The sequence below is a fragment of the Aptenodytes forsteri genome, unplaced genomic scaffold (assembly GCF_000699145.1).
Source record: "Aptenodytes forsteri isolate BGI_AS27 unplaced genomic scaffold, ASM69914v1 Scaffold166, whole genome shotgun sequence".
Taxonomy (NCBI): domain Eukaryota; kingdom Metazoa; phylum Chordata; class Aves; order Sphenisciformes; family Spheniscidae; genus Aptenodytes; species Aptenodytes forsteri.
In genome coordinates this window covers 3891511-3911467 of record NW_008796110.1, presented here as the reverse complement: position 1 = coordinate 3911467, position 19957 = coordinate 3891511, and the positions used below count along the sequence as shown (strand labels likewise).

Below are 19957 nucleotides of genomic sequence, written 5' to 3'. Positions count from 1 at the left end.
TTATATACTGAGCATGACATCACATGGTATGGAATGTCCCTTTGGCCAGTTTGGCTGTGCCCCCTCCCAGCTTCTTGTGCACCTCCAGCCTTCTCAGTTGGTAGAGCATGGGAAGCTGAAAAGTCCTTGACCAGTGTAAGCACTACTTAGCAACAACTAAAACATTGGTGTGTTATCAACATTGTTCTCACCCTAAATCCAAAACACAGCACTGTACCAGCTACTAGGAAGGAAATTAACTCTATCCCAGCTGAAACCAGGACACTTGTAAACTAAGTTAGCCCCACCCCCAACCTTTCACAAACGTTTTTATGAGATTTCCTTCATTTGAACTGCCGCAGTACTAATCAGACTGTGATTTGGAGGAACTCGCACTGAGTTCTCACATTTCTGTACAACAAGGAAACCATTTGTCTGCCCCATCTCTTCTTTTTTTGTGCAACATAATTTAATGTCGATAAAACCAAGCTAGGACATGTCACATCTTCTCCATGAAGAAAAGTTTCATTCACTAACAAAGAATAGCTGACAGAGAAAAAGGACAAATAATATATAAAAAATAAAGCTAAAAATTTGGAAAAAGATGCGGTAGAGTGAAATATGGAGAAAGACCCTTCAAAAGAAATAGAAGTTTAACATACAGCCCTTGTGATTCATTGAGCAAGTTTGAAGTTAGATGAGACAAAATGAATTCGCAATACCGTTTGCTAAGAGTAAGTAATAAATTGTCTAGCCGTGTGCTGCTGATGTTACAAAAAGGACAGTAACTGTCCTCTTAGTTTGGAATGGGACCTGTCCCTCAGGCAATTAAAACCACATCTAAAGATCTGCACTGGTGGCCGTAGCCACTGAACATGCCTGGAAGGTCACAGCAGAATGTGAGAGCTGGCCCAGAGGTGTGGAAAGAAGGGAACAGGCGGTTCCCCTCTAAAAAACTCTACATGGTAACTAAAAATCAAAAGACGTATTTCTCAAGATGGTAACTTACAACTGAAGCACTGATTAAAAGTGCTAACTTAGACATATGGAGACAAAGATAGCGGTACCTAGTTGTATCAAATGCTGCCAGAAAGATTTTTAACACCAGGGGTTTTTCCTTTAGTCTTTTTTTTTTTTTCCTTCTTCAAAAAGGGTGAGTATTTTTCAGTTCAGTTTATCCCTTGTGCCCAGGCAGTGGATTTCAACTTTTAAAACGGCAAAGCTGGAGTAGGAGGAAGCTGTTTCTAGAAGGCTTGGAAGTTCACAGCCTTTGAAACTTAAAATTTATTTCCTTGTATCTGCATTAAAAGAGATCCTATGAACTTTTTAAACAATACAGAAAACAAAGTACATAACTTACCTCGTAGTAACTTCGCACAGCATTGCAAAATGCTTCATCTGCTACGATTTGCGTCTCCCCATTCAAAAAGGCCTGGAAACGTTCCTTCAGCATCTGTAGCTGTTGCTTATTGAGCTATGCAAGAAAAAAAGGAGAAAGGAGAGAACAATAATAAATACAGTTAGTCTCGAAGTAAAAATATGCAGCACTATACACACTTGGAATATGTGAACAGGGAAGAAAAGGCAGAGGCTCCCTGGCCAGCTGGCTCCCTAGTGAGCTGCAGCTCTTCAGAGTCCCACCTGGGCAAGCCAGGTTGCTGCAGCAAGTCATGCACGCACTCAGCATGCAACTAAGCCTCTAATCTTTCCCTTGTGTCCTCAGGATGCTACAGGTAAGTCTGCATGGGTACTTCTTCTGAGCAGTATTTTATGTATATGCTGAATAAACTGACTGAATGGCTGACATTCCCCATGGCGCAGCACCAGCTAATAAAATTTAGCTCTTAGCTCCAGTCTTCAAATATTTTGATTTTTTTCAGCCTTCAAATAAGTGAAAAACAACTGAGATGTCTCCATTTTTTGGACTAATCTAGGTGCTACCATTGGCATGTTTTAATAAGCATGCTCACTGTGAAGAAAATGGATGAAACATGCTCCCTATGAAAAAAATGAACTTATAGCCACTGATGTTATACCACTATGAATGACGTGAAACAACTAATCTTGGGGAACAGCAGCCACAAGGCTCCAAGACTGATACCAAACTACATTTGGTGGATTTCATATCAAAATTGAGTGCATTTTGAAAACAAACTCTTGGTAGAGAACATTACATGATTAAACCTTGAAATCAACTCCTTTTTATCAAAGTTTAATGTTATGGAAAAGGCAAAATCTGAAAGGTTTTCATACATACTAATATAACAAAGCAACAGTTAAAAATAGTTGGTTTGCTTTCCCAGAACTTTAAAACTAATATAAAGCCTTTATTCCAGTGAGTATTCCTGAACTTTAAATTTAACATTACAAAAATTCAAACACAACAGATAGAAAAGTTTTTTCATCCTTCCTGTATTTCGCTTAGTTAAAAACAAACAAATAAATAAATGTATAGCCAGAAATTGAAAATATTTTTCCAGAGGGTAGAAAGTTATATTTGTAATGGCTAACCTGCAACAAATAACATTACCCCGATCACGTCATCGTTTCTTACAGAAGAACTTTTTGGCATCTACAGTAAGTATGGTGACCTTAGGCTTTCAGGTCTCTAGTGTTGACACTTTGAAGCCATTTAAGCTACAACACTGTTACAAGATTAGCAAAATCACTGTTATCCTAATAATGTGCCTACCTTGGACAATCTCTATTTCCTTCATATCAAGGGAGGATTTTCATCCTACATAAAGTTTGCTAAGTTTGTCGAGTCATGTGCTTCTGTGAAACAAGTAGCAATTTACTGCAAAACTCTCTCCAAATCGAATGCAAACCTGAAAGCTGTTCTGTTTTCACAGAAAACAATAGTACAGATGCCATCTAAATACTTGATATGAGAAGTCCTCTGAAAAATGGCGAAATGTAGGCATTAGCAATGCAAAGCCAAAGAACTATGCGTTTGAAAGAAATCCAAGCTAGTTAAAAATACACAGTAATTCTGTTCCTCATCTTAACGAAATGATTAGCAGTACAGAACAAGACCCAAGAAACCCCTACAGAAGAAAAGGCCTCCTGCTGAGGCAAGCGAACTTCAGCAGAGGTTGCTGTGACTTGGAAAAATTTCCTGCATGAGCTCTTGACAGCAGCAGCCCAACACTGACACGTTGCCAGCCTGTACCACTGCTAGTTAAAAATCAATGGGAGAGAAGTATTTGTATCATGTCTGCACATACACCAAAAATGGCATCTATCCACCTGTCTGCCAGACATCCATTCCTTGCACAGAATCTGCACCACAAAGGTTAGCTGCTTCTAACAGTAATCAAACTTTATTCCCAGATATGCAGGACAGGTCTTTCCCTTTATTTGATTCCCCTTATTCTTTTCTCATTTTCTAAAGATATTAGACAAGCTGAGATACTGGAAAATGCGTATCATTAAGGATGGTTTGCAGGTTTTTTCAGCACACACTTGTTCTCGTAGCGAACTTAAAAAAAAAAGCCGAGTGCTCCCGCAGACGGTGCACCACTGCTGTGCAAGCAGCTCCTTCATCCCATGGAATATTCACAGCTCTGCCACAAGAACATGCAGGCTTCCTGCCAAGGCAATTATGGAAATGTGTTTTCATGCTTGCAGACTTCATTCTTCAGGTGATTTGCTTGTCTATTACCCACATATCAAACAAAAACATTATGAATAAGGCAATGAAATATAAATTTAATTCTGACTTCCTAATTTCTAACCATCATAGTTCAGCAAACTGAAATGCCTTTAAAATATTTATGTATGGCTTTCATATTCACTACTTCAGGTAGTAAGTAATTGGAAGGGTTGAGTGGCATTTTAGGATTACTGTACATTTCTTAAATTACTTATGTTCTAGTGCAAAATCTGGATGTCTAGGGGAATAAAGTTGTCCTGCAAAACTAAAAAATAGTAATAATTCCAATGGAAAATATGAAAAGCTACACCTTGCACTGAGGGTGATGTGAAGTATATTTTACAGGTCTCAAGTACTGTCACATAGAGACACCATTGTGTTAACTGCCAAGATACAGAATAATTTATAGTAGTCTGCTGTAGCATAATTTCCTCTGGTTTTTTTTTTGTTTTTTTTTTTGTCAGGATATTGAGTGTACAGTGAATTCCCACTCATTTTTTTTTTTCTTATGTTGGTCATTTTTAATGGATTCATTAACACTCTTCAATTTGCAGCCAAGTGCCTTTAAAAATGAAACAAAAAAAACCTAACAGTAAAAGTAGTAGCTTAGAAATGCGGAGAAAAAAGGGAAGTCTAATTGCATTAGAATGCCATAATAGCAAATGCAGAGCAACAGGCGTCTGTACAGGACATTAACTCTTGGACACTGCCAAACAGCTCAACCTGTCCAAGTCTGGGCTACCTTTGAAGTTGTGCATCTTGGTTAACAAGGAACAAGAGATGAGGACATCGTGCACAACCAGAATCCCAAGTGAAATGCTTAAACTTAAGGGCAATAAGCTTGGCCACATTCCCTCTAGTAGGAGTTCACATAAAGGAGCTCAAAATCCTTCTGCAGTAGGATTACCTTTCCACTGCACGTGCCCTCTCCTCCTTTCCTCTGTGCAAGACCCATATACGTCAGACCTTTGCTTTCAGTCCCTCACTACTTGACATCTTTACTGTCAGTGCCTCTGTGTGCACATTTTAATTCTAACAGAAAGAACCATGAACAGCAAAATTAAAATAAAAATCAAAACTGACATTACTACACATACCCCCAAATGTAAACTGAACTCTGAATATCACCTGAACCGTGCAGCAAAGCCTCACTGATTCTATTGCTTTCCATCAACCTGCTTCAGTTTTGTATTGCTTGTTTGGATTTCACATTCGCAGGGGTCTGAAATCTTTTGTCGTAACTCTGTGTGATACTTCATAAATAACTACTGCTGCTTCATGGGAAAATGTATAACTAAATTCCAGCGACTCAGAATATCAGGTTTGATTGCATTCTGCAGAATGACTGAAGATAAGTAAAGACAACTTTAAGGGAAAACAAGATTAGCTGCCTTCAATTTTGCTTTTTCTTTGTTGTAGCCACGCAACAGGTAAAAATTTCTCTTCCCCTCCATCCCTGTGCCTTTCACAAAAGGTAATGTTTATTTTTTATTTTACATTTGCTAACCTTAGTAGACTATCAAAGAATGAAAACATATATTTAAGACAGAATAAACTTCTCAAAGAGCTAATTAATTAAATTAAGAAGTTTTTTCCAAGTTGCAGTAGCAATTTAACTTTTCGTAATTTACAGAGTAATACAAAGGTATCAAAAGAGCCTCAAGCACTTACCTATTAAAAAAAATTCTCACCTTGCATTTAACGTTTCAGAGAAGTCTTATATATCCCAATATATCCCTCTTTCAGCACTAATTTAAAGATCTGCTTTTTCCCTTCTAAAGTGAAACTTGGGTATGAAAACCTAGAGGGATTTCTGTTTTAGCTCCACTCATACCTTTAAACAATTCCAATAAATGGATCTTACACAGAGTTTAAATTCTTATTTTTATAAGAAGTTGCATTTCAAACAGATCTGACAGTTTAGGGAGTTGTTCCAATGTCACAGGTTTTACTTCATTAATTAATAAACTCCAATATTTTGAAGGAAAAATGAAGCATCTATTTATTTGTAACAGTAATAACTGTCTACCTTCTCTTTGAAAGAAAGAAGGAAAAAAATAAAACCCTAGCTTCGCAAAGTCTGATGCCAGATTTATGAGCATTTTCTTCTGCTTCTCACTGCCTAAATACACAGAGCAGCTCACTACTGCCCTAAACATACTCAGCCACAGCAGCTGGCAAAGACATAACTCACAGCACAACTGACTCCTACAAAATTTTGGCCTTTAAAATGAAAAAGCTTAAAATGTGACCTGTGTGTTGGCCACAACCAGCCTCTCCCCCACGCCCCAGAGCACAGTGGATGCTGGCTTGCAACCACAGCCTGTGGCTGACCCTATTCCCCGCAAGTGCAGTCAGCCAAGGAGCTGGTACTGGAGGAATAACATTCTGAACCATTGCCACCTTGTGGCAATTTTAGAAATATAGCAAAGAAATAACTGCAGGTTGCACATCTTCACACTTGGAGCTGGGATCTGTGCAAGTATCATTAAGCCCCTGACCTTAACACAATGTGCTGGTTTTGGCTGGGATAGAGTTAATGTTCTTCACAGTAGCTAGTATGGGGCTGTGTTTTGGATTTGTGCTGGAAACAGTGTTGACAACACAGGGATGTTTTAGTTACTGCTGAGCAGTGCTTACACTCAGTCAAGGCCTTTTCTGCTTCTCACCCCACCCCACCAGCGAGTAGGCTGGGGGTGCACAAGAAGTTGGGAGGGGGCACAGCTGGGACAGCTGACCCCAACTGACCAAAGGGATATTCCACACCATATGACATCATGCTCAGCATATAAAACTGGGGGAAGAAGAAGGAAGGGGGGGACATTCGGAGTGATGGCGTTTGTCTTCCCAAGTAACCGTTAGGCGTGATGGAGCCCTGCTTTCCTGGAGATGGCTGAACACCTGCCTGCCGATGGGAAGGAGTGAATGAATTCCTTGTTTTGCTTTGCTTGCGTGCGTGGCTTTTGCTTTACCTATCAAAATGTCTCTATCTCAACCCACGTTCCGATTCTCTCTCCATCCCACCGAGGGGGAGTGAGCGAGCGGCTGTGTGGTGCTTAGTTGCCGGCTGGGGTTAAACCACGACATGCAAGCAACAGCACTGCTTCTTCTCTACTCCCACACTGTAGTGTGAAATTACCCTTTCTCAGACCATATGGGTATTTTAGGAAAATAGCAGGAGGTGATGACTGCAATTATAGAGAGAGCTAGATAAAATATTTCTTATGCAGACTACAAAAAGAAAGGGGTAGGGAGGAGCCAACCAAAGAGCCATGCCCCGAATTCTCAGCTGCAACGTATATGATCTGCAGCACCAAACATGACTTAAGTCCCTGAACACTTCCTAAAAATAAGCAGCTTTGTTATTTCGAAACCATGCCATTTTGTCCAATGCCTTCCACAGCAGCAGCTGCTTTTAGACAATTTTAGCCAAAACTGTATTTTTTGAGAGCAGAGAAGAGTGGAAAAAGAAATAACCTGATGAGTGTTCCCTCAAACAGCTGTCTCTCCCTTCCATTTCAGTCAGGAGATAAATTTGCATCTCCTGAATGAACAGAAATGAAGGTACAAATAAATCCTTTTCCAACCAACTTCTCACACGCTTCTTTGAACATAACTTTGTTTCTTGTCCTCCCAGGCTCTTTGTCAAGGAAAAAAAAAGGAAAAAAGAGTAGAAATTATGCCAAGGACTAACTTTCTGATGTCATGAATTGAGTTTTGCTATAGGATAATTCATCCCACTTGCCCATACCCTCAGCCACAACCAAACCTGGACGATACAACAGGTCAACGCATTTACAGCAATGCTCAATTTAACACACCACTGCCAGGACAATAAAAATTCATCTACCAATAATTTCCTAGCAATTCAAATAGACCATGTGTTCAAGGCCCTCCACATTTAACAGATCCGCTTGCACATCAAACCAAGTTTTCAACTGAAGCTCCACATGCCTACAAAAGGAACATGTATGCGTTTTACATGTTTTTTGATTTTTTTTTTTTAGACTTTGTTTCATATGATTTCACTCTGCCTTGAAAGGTAGCTGGTTAAGTGCCAATCTAACTGCCATCTCCCTGGTCTCCCCACCTTCCCAAATCCTCCAACCGTAGTAGCGTGCTCAAAGGTGTTGAGCTCAGGAACCCCCTTCCTGCACCTCCTCTGCAGGGTCTCCCAGCTCAGCTGTGCAGGGGTACTGGTCAACCCATCACAGCAGGCTTTCCTCTTCCCAAATGAGCCTTAGAAACGGCAGGACAGCATCTAACAACACTTGAAACAACTCTCACTCTACTGCCGAGCGAGACTCAAGAGCCACCCAAGTCTTCGTCCCTGACCAACCCTGCTGCAACCCCAGATTACCACCACCACCCATGGTGGTGGGGAGGGCTTTATCCATAGGGCTGGACTCGGGAAAGCCACAAGCACACTTCCTCTGCGAGAGTCAAGGGCAGGGCACAGAGCCTTAGCCTGAACCCATCATTATTCTCTCCTTCCAGAAAAACGAAAAGCCTGTGCCACATCATTGGCTGTTAATGAGCTTCATCTCACATCAGTGATGAGAATAAGCCTGCAAAGCAAATAGCCAGTTATAAACAGCAATTCTCACTCCATTTCCCCCTCTTCTCCCCTACCTTGCCTCCTCTTCCAGTACCTGCCTACACAAACAAGAATATTACTTGTGTTTCAGAGCAGAGACGGAGAGCGTTCATTTATAGTGAATTACTCGAGAGATTTTCTTCTGAGGAAGAAGACTAAATAAATAGTATTAGAGAATCTCAGTACTAAGACAGGGATGGATAGCTGTGGTTACTTTCCTGAATTATGCAGGTCTTCATCGTATACAAGAATGGTCCTATACGGCATGTGGGTGGCACACAATATATGTTGTCCTTTACTATTCATTGCATAAACCGGTTTGATTTTCTAAATAACGGATAAATATTTTGCTGTCACTTAGCAACCTTAGATGTTGTTTGATTTTCTTAAAGCTGAAGTTATTCCAAGTAAAACAGTGTCTGTAAGGATTGTGTTTGCTGTCACTCAGCGCAGACTACCCTGTGTACATGCTCGTTGTGAAGCAATTCAGTGCCTCATAGAATCAAATATTAGATTTCCAAAATCAGCTAATACATTTACCAAACAAATTTCTCATTCTTTATAATCAAACAAGCACAACATGGCATTTACCTTTCGTTGGTCTGCCACTTGTTTAAAAACCAGAAACACTACCAATAATGTACGGGTCATTCAATTCCACTTACAGGGTATTTCATTCTAAGTTAGAAATATTTTCTGTATCATTAAGTCTGAAATTTTAAATATTTTCATTGTCCAGAGCAGCATATTCAAGATTCTTTGTCAGGATTGTAAAACATTTCACAAGGACAGAGAGTTTGGGCATTGGTTTTCTTCAGGGAGTAGAGGGGATGGGACAAAAATCACAGGCAGTGAGCCAAGGCAAAGTCTGATTTATATGAAGTAATTCAAGCGTACCACACTGACTGCCAAAATATAGAACGGAAGACAGCTTCCAAAAAGGTCAAATTGGCCACCTGAGAGGAAAAGAAAAATAAGTATTTTGATAATGAAGGGGAACAAATATTCGGGGGGGGGGAGGGGATCAGACTCTCCTAGTTTTTAGACAGAAGAATGAAAAGATATCAAGAAATGCAGAAAAACGTAACTACTTAGAAGTTCCTCATAGCGATAGTAGATTTCTTTACTGTTGAAAAAAATTGTCAACCTTTTACAGCCTATGCCATACCAGGAAAGAAAGCATCTGCTACATGTTTGTCCCAAATGCAGTAAATATCACACCCCAATAAAAGCTATCTCCTCTGAGATGAGGTTGTCAGTGCAATTGCAATAATTTTCTTTGTACCTACTCCTACTACCTGAGATTTGCTGTAGAATTTAGCTGACAGTCATCAGCTAGATTTATATTATTGTATTTGTTTCTTCTGTGTGGCAGACTTCACTGATCTCCTCTCAGTCTTGAGTGGCTGCATAGACACGATACAGCTAGGTCAGCTATGTTTTGCTGTCCCTCGTGCCACCACTGTTTGGGGCCATCTCCCATGCAGAGTACACAGTGGCACCACGGTGTTACTTCCTTGAGGTTGCCAGAGCCACAAGGAGATCAGTCATGCCTGAAAACTACGCAAGCAAAGCTTCCAGCCAAGAAAGCTGATGATGGCTTGTGCGGGTGACCATGAAAATTATGCCTAGCAGAGCTGCACACACAGTGATCCTGGCCCATAGTGGGAACCTCAGCTACCAGTGCCTTTCCAGAAACGAAAACTGAGGGAAGTTTTAGAGGTAACTGCTGCTAACATGTAGATAGATGTACAGCTCTGACTCACAGTGTACATCAGCAGTTCAAACTGTGCTGGACTGAATGGATTTACATCAGTTCCTACAGCACAGCTCCTGTCTTCCTCCTCTGCATCTACATCTTCTTTTCCACCCCATGTCAACTGTGCACCCCGAGAACTATTTGCTCCAAGAAACCAGCTTTCTCATTTTGCAAAACTTCTCCACATATAAATTAAGCTACCAGAAACAGCTTTTTCATACCTCAAAAGTGTTGCACTGAAGAGCTTTGTTTGCCAACAACCTTACACCGGGACATTTTGCCAGCAAAGAGTAGCTGAGGAGGCTACAGCAGAGCTGCTTGAACTAACAGAAGCATCAGCAAAATACATGTTCCTCCAACCTACTCTCATCTTTCCAAGGTTGACATTCATGTTCCGTTTTAGCCCACTTTCTAAGGAGACAATGTGATCATACAACCCTTCCTTGGTTGTGCAAATGTCAGCTTTTTCCCCACACACATAACTTCTGCATGCCCTTCTCAGTTTCTATCAGTTCTGATAAAAAAAAAAAGAATGCATGGAGGTTTCAGAGATAACAAAATTTTCCCGTCTCTGAAAAATGGAATTAAAAAGAAATTCAAATTATTCTTCTCAGTGATGGAAATGCAAGCAAAACTAAGAGATTGTAATTTCTGTTTGGCATCTGGCAAATACAAGATATATGCCCATGACACACTGTGGCAACATGTTTCAGGACTAGTTTGGCTTAAATTCAAGGAATAGAAAGGATAACAATAAAAGTTGGAACAAAATCCAGAACAAAGTATCCATTTTATTCTGGGTTCTGATAACGTTTAAAACATTATTTCACCAAACTAGGTAATTTTACAAAATATTTTCCACAAAAATTTATCTAGCTTAATTAATAAGCAGAATTGTGTCCATACGCCATCTACCTTATTTGTGAGGGCCGTGAAACAGAGAAATTTAGGATGGATGAGACCTCTAGAACTCACCTAGTCAAACCTCCTTCTCAAAGCAAGGCTAGCTCTGAAGATATATCATGCTGTTCAGGACCTTGTCCAGACAAGCTTCGTGTATCTCCAAGGATGAAGATACTGCAGATTCTCTGTGTAACCTGCTCCAATGCTCTTTCTGAAGTCCCGGCCCCTCCCCCCCAGCCTCCTAATACCTAGTCAGAAGTTCCTGTGTTGTGGCTTGTGACTATTCCTTCCTGTTCTTTTCTTGTGCACCTCTAAAAAGAGTCTGGCTCCATCTTCTCTATAGCCCTGTCCCCCTTAAGCACTACAAGACAGCAGTTAACCTCTTAACCTTCTCCAGACTAAACCAACCCAGATCTCCCCACCTCCCCTTGTGTATCACGTCTTCCACCTCTCTAAGCATCTGAGGGGACCCTGATGGACTTCTTCCAGTTTGTTGATACCACTCTTCTACTGGGGGACCCCAAAACGGGCAGAGTATTCCAGATGTGGCCACACCAGTGTCAAGCAGATGGGAAAATAAACATATTTCCCTTGACCTGCTAGCCGCACTCCTGCTAATACAGCTGAACACGCAGCCAGCCTTCGTTCCCCCAACTCACGCTCTACTTGCTCTTCATCAGGATCCCCAGGTCCTTTGCTGTAGAAGACCCAGCCAGTCAGTCTCTTGCCTGTAAAGATGAATGGGGCTCTGGCCTGAAAGTGTGGCTTGGCTTTTGTCTATGCTGAATGTCTGGAGATTTTTGTTAGCTCATTTTTCCAGGAAATCAGGAGTCCCCTGACCTCCCCCAGAAGGCCCTGCCCTTCTGCTAGCAAATGCTCCTCTCAATTTGAGGCACATCTGAGAATGTGCCGAGGCTGCATTCAGTTCTATTTTCCAAGCTAATCTATGCTTGATTACCATACTTGTACATCAGCATCTTTTGGTCAACCCACCTGTACCCTCCTCCAGTTCATCATCCGAACAGAAACAAGAAAATACCACTTCTTTATGGAGATTGGAAAGATAAATTGGCAATACATAATTGCAGCACAAACAGTAATTTTGAACTAAAGCTTTCTGGTTTCCCTAGAACTAGATAGGAGCAGACGGTCCACACCACTGAATCACTCTTCAGGTTAAGGGCAATAAATTCACATTTAAAAAACTATCTCATTAATTACTTGCCTTCAACTCCAACTAACAAATTAATGTCAAGAACATTTAACAAGATTAGTGGATAACAGACATGTGTCAACACCTTGCCAAAGTACACTGTAGGTACCAAAAATTTACTTGGGAGACTAGACAAGTTTATGGAAGAAATCTACTGCAGGTTATATGCACAGAAATGCTACACGCTAAATACAACCTCCACTCCCCCTCATCCGGTACAGGAAATTTCTGAGATATATAATTACGGGAATTACCACATACACTTGCTCCATTTTCAGTCTCCGCCTAGGCATCTGATTAAGGCCACTGTTAGAAATAGTGTAGTTGTCTAGATGGACTGTTTTTCCAATCCAGTTAACAAACAGAAGAACCTAAAGAAACAGAGGTAAAGCCTGGCCTGTAAGGTCATTAACAGTTATGTCTTCACATCATACAGACACACGTACTTTACACGTTACCAGACACAACCCAATTTAGCTATGGTATGGTAGAACTAGGATGCTCAAAGAGCCATAATATTAAGGACCATAGGAAAAAAAAAACCCAAAAATACTGTGCTAACCCCAGTGACCTTCAGTTTTGTCTCGCAAGGACACCACTGCTGTGAAAGAGACTGCAGCTTTGAATGAGCTATCCAGGTATCGCCTCATGTCATTTCGTACACTTATATTTGTCACATACTCTCCTACCTTGGAAACCTGTAGTGGGAGAAATTTCTACTTTGAAATCCTTCCCCAGCCTCTCAAGATGACCCTTCAAACATTTCCATCTCCTACTTTTTGACAAGCCTCAGGAATCCATTTATCACAAACATCTACACACTATCTGAACAATGAATACAAACATCTGGATAGCCATCACAATAAACATCCTCTGTGACAGACACATCCAAATCCCTGAATACATTTATTTCTCAGCACATAATATGATTTTGAACCAGCATAGCAGATGACCTCATGAAAACCACAGGGATGAAACCAAGCAACTGCACATGGCAACCAACTCGCACAAACACTTTCTTAACAGCAAAGAGAGCACTTCCATGAAAGTGCTCTATCTCTGACCTCCCAGCCCCATCTCTCAGAGCTATCTCTGGGAACTAATTTTCATAAACCTAGAGGATTGCAGTGCTCAGGTACCCAAGAAAGTTTAGTTTTGTGTTACATTATAAAATTATACCAGAGAAATGTCCAATAAATAGGTAGAAGCTTTATCATGTCCTCCCCAATACCCATGTACACTTTCCACAACTATCTATTCTCTAACACAGCCTGATTGAGTACTGTAACGTATATCAATGAAGAACAATTATCCCCAGCTAGCAGTTAACTCTGAAATTTTATGCTTCTATCTCAAACTTGAACATCTCACATGCCTTCTCCCCCTCGCCCAACCATACAGACCAGTCTAATAGAAGGTATTAATTTTCTCCCACAAATCTCACTCTCCTTACACCCAAGAGCCATAATGGCTACAGCATTATTCTACATCAGCAGTCTAATACACTCAAATGAAAATTCTTAAAGACAAAAAAAAAAATACACCACTAGGTCCTGCTCATCAAGACATGTAGGAGACTCTCCATCATTTGACGACTTAAGTACAAAGGAACATCTTCCTGAACCAAATGTTCTAGCAGAAAGAAAGGATTTGAAAAAAGGAACAGGATGCATTTTTAAATGCACATAATTAGGAAGACAGAGTAGATCATCACAGTCCTTCTGGTCAGTTTGCAGAAAGTTCTCAGGGCTTAATTTACGCAGCTGAAACTACTGGGTGAGCAATACAGATTTTATAATGACATCTGATTGCAGCTTTAGGCAGCAGTCCACTTAGGTTCAAATTCTCAAACTGAAAAAAAAAGCCTTTCAAAAGGGATGCAGAGATAACATATGATCCTCGAGCATATTACAATCAAACATGTTTTGTCAGATGTCTGTGTACATCGGATTCAATTCATCCTTTCTATACCAAAGTACATAGCCATACTATCCAAATTTACACACTTCATCACATTGACCCACGTATCTGAAACGCAACATCGAGCATTCCACAGTCAATCTCATTTTGGTTATACATACATATACTGTACATGACTATGGTGTCCTCTTTTGTTGAAGCATTGGTTTAGTCTGTGAAAAGTTTACACACAGCACTCAAACACCTGTTGACATCTTTTTTCCGCACCATCTTTATTAACAGGTAAAGTAAATTCATCAATTAGTCCAAATTCACTCACCTTTCCGTAAAAATGAGCTTGTCTCAGAACTGTAAGCTATAACATTAAAATATAGAAGGAAAATACAGTATATAAATCTAAATGTACACTTTTCACATTCTAAATAAATCTGTCAGACTTCACACATTTCTTAAGAGAGGCCCAAGAGAATGGTATACTAATTCTATCCAAAGTTGTATTTCCCCAGGCAATCTTTATATACCTAAGAGCCACAAGAAAACACTTGATTAAAATTCCCTTAAAAAAACAAGTGCTCAAAAAAATCCACCTAGAATATCACAAATAAATGGCTGTCCGTTCTGTTTTAGAGGTTCCAAGAATGGGATATAATGGCTGTCCGTTCTGTTTTAGAGGTTCCAAGCAATGGGATCTTCATAATCATTAAATTGGGAAATTATAACAGTAGCTAACAGATTTTATTGTCAGGCTTTTCCTGATAGTGATTCAGAACTTTCTCTTTTTTTGCTGCATTTTAATCCTATTTCTAGTGCTGCCTTTTGCTATGCTAAGTGATTTCTTCTGCTTGGTATGTATTCATATCATCCAAGCCTTTTAGAATTTACTTCTGTTTATGAGCATCTTTTTCCCATCTCACCCTTGTTCCTGTTCTTTCTTTGGAGGGAAGAAGCAGCTTCATACATTAAAAAGAAAACATTTGTTGTTGTTTTTCTTTCATAATCAAAACTCTGGATTCTGTTTCCTTTTTTACTTAATTAAATATTTCCCTCCTCTTAACCATTTGAAATGAAGTCACAGTATTTGCTATCACACTACCTACTAATTATCATCTGCAAATTCATTCCTGAGTGTTAATTCTGTCTTCCCTTGTGAAAATGCTGTATAAAGCAACCCAACACGGATGCTCCTTGGTTCTTACCAAGTCCTTCTGCGATCAGTCCTTCTGATGTGCACAATTCAGGCCACCACAATTCCTGTAACTGCTGAGCTTTAATTTGGTCTCCAGCACATATGTGTTCACACCCCAGGTGACTTGAATAACAGACAGTATTAGTATGTTAACATTTCTGAGTGAAATACCTGGTTTGGTCACCTCTGCTGTACAATGTGCTGGCTGAGTCAGAGATCTGCCCCTTTGTGGCAAAGAGCTGTGGTGGAGAAGGGCAGCAGGGAGGTCCTGACCCTCCTGCCTTGGGAGCCGCTCACCCTTGGCCCCTGTGGTGGCTGCGTGGCGCTTGTCAGCACCCTGTCTCCTGCCTCCCTCATACTCAGCCCGATCCTCACCCACTGACATGACTCCTTGGCTTGGCCTTGGGCCTACCTCATCACCATGGCCTTCCCAGGGGACCACCAGATGGAGGCTGACCCTGCCTCCAGACCCAATCCTGACTCCAGCCCCCCGCCGGCATCCCAGCCTGCCTCCCCTTAAGGGCCGGCCTGCCCCTACTGCTCCCCAACATCCCCTTCATTTCCCTCCACTGGCCTCAAAATTGTCCCTTTCCTAGCAATAACCTGAGGCCTCCACATCTGCTCTCCCCTCCTTCCTTACTCCTGCCTCCAGCTTTGGTGACCACAGAGCTTCTAGCATGCTGCTCCCCATCTCACCTCTCCTCCTTCTCTTCTGTCAGGCATACTCCCAGCAGAAAGGCAGAAGACAACCCTGAAAAACAACCACCCCCCACCCTCACGAATAAAAATGTACCTTTAACATTTGAATTTACATTACTCAAAATACAAGCAGAAACGACACCATTTATAACGTCTCCCTGTAGATCTCTACCTCCACCCTATGTAAACTATATAAGCTATGCACTGATGTTATCAGAATAGCTTTCATCAAGATCTTCAATGATTTCTTCCCAATCATAACCCACGTTGTATCTTTGTCTTCCCCATTTTTGTATTGTTTTCAAAATTCTGCAGTCTTTCAGCTTTCATAAATCAATTTTCTGCTTATATATCTTTTTCCTCACAGATGCTTCAGAGAGGATCCAGAAGATTTCACCTTTGCATTCACCTCAGCTCACATGCACAAGTGGATCTCATTCAACAGGCTTATCTAAGCAGACAACCCATAGTTCTCTTTTCTTCTTCCCTCACCTCAGGTTTCACTTAGAAAAAGGGACTGGTGTTACATTGGCATTCTGGTATCTCTCCCATGGTGCTCAGGTGTCAACCTGGGTCCAGTACAGCCCTCCTCAGAGGCTCACAATGCTGTCTATGCTTGAGTCCCCCTTTCCTTCCTTCCTTCCCTCACTGCTCATGGATGGACACCGCAAGTCTCAACCAGGACTAGAAATCTAAATCAGCTTCGGCTCAGTCGTCCTTCCAGGCAGAATTTTTACTTCCCCCTAAATAATCTCTGTGATCCAACTTTTCCTACATTCAACACAAGCTACTTAAACTTGAGTTATTATTTCAAATTCTACCTAATGAGCACAGTACCGTTGTCTTCCAAAGACGTGATTATTCACCACTGCAAATACCTGCTCCTTTCTTTTGCCATGAAAAGAAGGTAGACAGTTGAGATATAATTCAGTCATATCACCAGTTTTACACAGATGCATTTTTCTAAATCAATTTATAGAGAAACTTTGGGGTTTAGGTCCCTAATATTCATGCATTAGGATATTTTATTAGGTTTTCAAAACAACATTTAACTAAAAACTCATTTCCCATACAGCCCTTTTGTGCAAGCAACAGGGACCATCAGACACACTGCAATGCACAATACGAAGCATTGAGAGAAACTTAATTCTGTGAAAATAGAGCATAAAAGTCTGGCCTTAACCCTATCACTTATCCTACTTAAAAAATAAGGAGGAATAAAGTCATAGCAAAATTCTGCTTTCCCACAAGAAATAGTGGAAGAAATCACCTTTCAATTGAAGTTTCAACTTAAAAAAAAAAAAAAATCTCATCTCCAATTATAAATCAGAGGTTAGATTTACATGGGATTTCAGTATCAGTAATACAGACTTAGAGGAAACAAAAAACCAAAAGACAAGTTTAATTAAGGTGTTCTCCACTGTGCAATAACATTAGCACTAATTTAAAAAGTTATTAAGCTGCACTTATTTCCATAGAAAGTTATTGGCAAAATGTATTTCCTTTATTGAAGTCTTTGATTCCTTGAGGGAACAGAGTTAAATGGCTGAGTCAGTCAGTAAAACAGCAAACCAATTCCCTTACATCACGTTCTCCTCCATGCTCTGAATACTAAACAGGACAGAATATTGAAAACAAAAGCTGACTGTCTGCCAGTTGAAACATGACTCTGTACCATGCTGGATGTATTGATAACTTGCTCTCTCTTCAATGAGTAAACCAAATGAATCACAACAAACAATGAGGTTGTACGATACAATACTACAGATTTGTTTACTCCATACATGTATATTCAACTCAACAATAAATATAGGTAGTTAGTAAACCTCATTCTCCAGGAAAGAATTTTTTTTTTAATTTGTAATATAACAAAGAGGATCCACCGGTAGTGTTACCTCTAAGGTCTTCATTCTTAGTCTGAACAGCATACAGCAAGTATGTTTTATTTCCCTCCTCTTTTTATACAGCCTCCCTATATCAAATAACAAAGAACAAAGGCCTCAAGATGTTCTCCAATGTAACAATCCAAATAATCAGGTTAGGGAAAAAGTCACTTCAAACACAAGTACTTTCATTACAAAAACATGTGAATCTGAAGATTCACCTATGATTAATTTTCTTAAAAGATGCTCTTTTTTTATACTCATGGTAGGATTCATGAGTCTTGGCGAGAACAGCCTATGCCTGTGAAACCTCAGTATTCCTTTCTTATAGCAACTATCAACAGTGCACGCTTACCTGCTAGGAAGTGAAAGCATAGTACACCTGCAGGAATGAGGCTGGAAAGAGAAGAGTGACAGAAAACTTGACAGTCCTATACCATTGATTTAGACTGCAATAATTCCCAGGGCACACTGTGGAATCAGGTTTGATAAAACACAGCAAGAGACCAGCAGGAAAAGGCAACAGCATCGGATGCAAGCCGGGCGCAGCAGGGACAGACAGCACCAGATTCAAGTGAGGGAATCAAGCTTGAGCCAAGTTCAGTAGGTTGTCACTTGCCAAAGCATTCAGACAGAAGAAATAACTGTCCTTTGACTAGATAAAGTAACGCAAATGTGGAAATCATTGTATAGCAACAATATTATGCTGACCCTCAGCTCAACCCAAGAATCAGCCAACAAGTGACCATGTTAATTTCCTCTTCTCTAATGTTTGCTAGAGATTAAATCACTTAAATCAGTGCCAGGGTTTCTTCTGGAAAGACAGGACACAGCAACAGATGAACTCCATTTTTACTACCTCCAAATTTTAACTCATAGAAGAGCATTTCTTTGTTCAGAGGACAGTATAGCATCTAATAACTTTTTCATATAAATACTTTACGAAGTCTAGAACTGTTATAAATATCCCTAATTAACTTGTCACAGATTGTTCATTAAGGTTTGAAAGGGAACTTGACTGACACAGTGTTTTGGGATATGTGCATTTGTTAAACTCAGTGCAGAGGGGAAAAAAAATGAGTCAGATCAACATTAAATAAATATTGTAGAGGTCTTACATTTCTGATTAGGAGCTAGCTAAAGAAAACAGGCAAGGAAAAGTACCACACAGTTACAGGAAATCTAGTTGTAAGAAATATTATTAGAATTCAATGATTATTTATTTAGAAAACAGCAGTCGAGGGAATACAGTCTAGAAAAATAATATTATAAATACAGTTTTTGGTAACTGCTTGGTTACTAAACTGCTTGGATTTTATGTACACAGCAAACAACTTTGAAACAACAACTGGTTTTATAACTTGGTCTGAGGGTATGAAGGAGAGGATGGAGTCTGTCAACCAGCTTTTACACTTGATGAAATCCCTTCACTACTGACATCCTAACACAAGACAATAAAACTTTTAATCACATATTGTGCTTAGTTTCTGCTTACACTAGAAAAATTTACTTTATAATGTGAAGAAATAGAGGGGAAAAAAAGACATACACAAATTAAATTGGACAGTCGTGAACAAATAGCAGCAGTCTGAAGCATCAGATTCACCGGGGTTTCTGGCATTGAAACTGGCCAGCTGCAAGGCAAGGACAAAGCTCGACGCGATCCAAGCACCAAGGGGCAATGTCCTGTGCCAGATTTTCATAGACAAGTACAAAAAGGAAGAAAAGAGGGAGCCAAGAGCTTCAAGAAAAACCCTAACTGGGTACAACAGCAATCAGAGACTAGCCCTCAGAGTAACATGGGCTGCAGATAAGTAAGGTTTCCTACTTACCTGAGTTATTCCTGAACGTTCATTAAAAATCTACTGGGAACATTTTCACTTCGGTCTGCTGAAATTCATTCCCAAATTTATGAAGTGTAGAAATGGAACCAGTGAACTCTTCTCAATTTACCTTTACTTCTACGCTGACAAGTATTTGCAGTATGATGTGTTTGATTAACATATTACAAGTTATGGTTCTGAGAGTCATTTCACTCCCTTAAATTGCTACCATCCTAAGACATATATGTAAATTTGATATCCAAGTAATCTAGGAAGAGAACCAAGAAACTACACATCATACAGCTCTTGGAAGATACACAGGCACTACTGCTAATACCAG

At 40.1% G+C, this 19957-nt stretch overlaps 1 protein-coding gene across 1 annotated transcript in view; it reads right to left on the bottom strand.

The window, feature by feature from the left end:
• CADPS2 (calcium dependent secretion activator 2) overlaps positions 1-19957 on the bottom strand; it is a 347118-nt gene that overhangs the window by 274109 nt on the left and 53052 nt on the right. The window contains exon 2 of the mRNA XM_019474039.1: positions 1340-1453. Within this exon, the coding sequence (XP_019329584.1) occupies positions 1340-1453 (114 nt within the window). The remainder of the gene's footprint in view (positions 1-1339; positions 1454-19957) is intronic.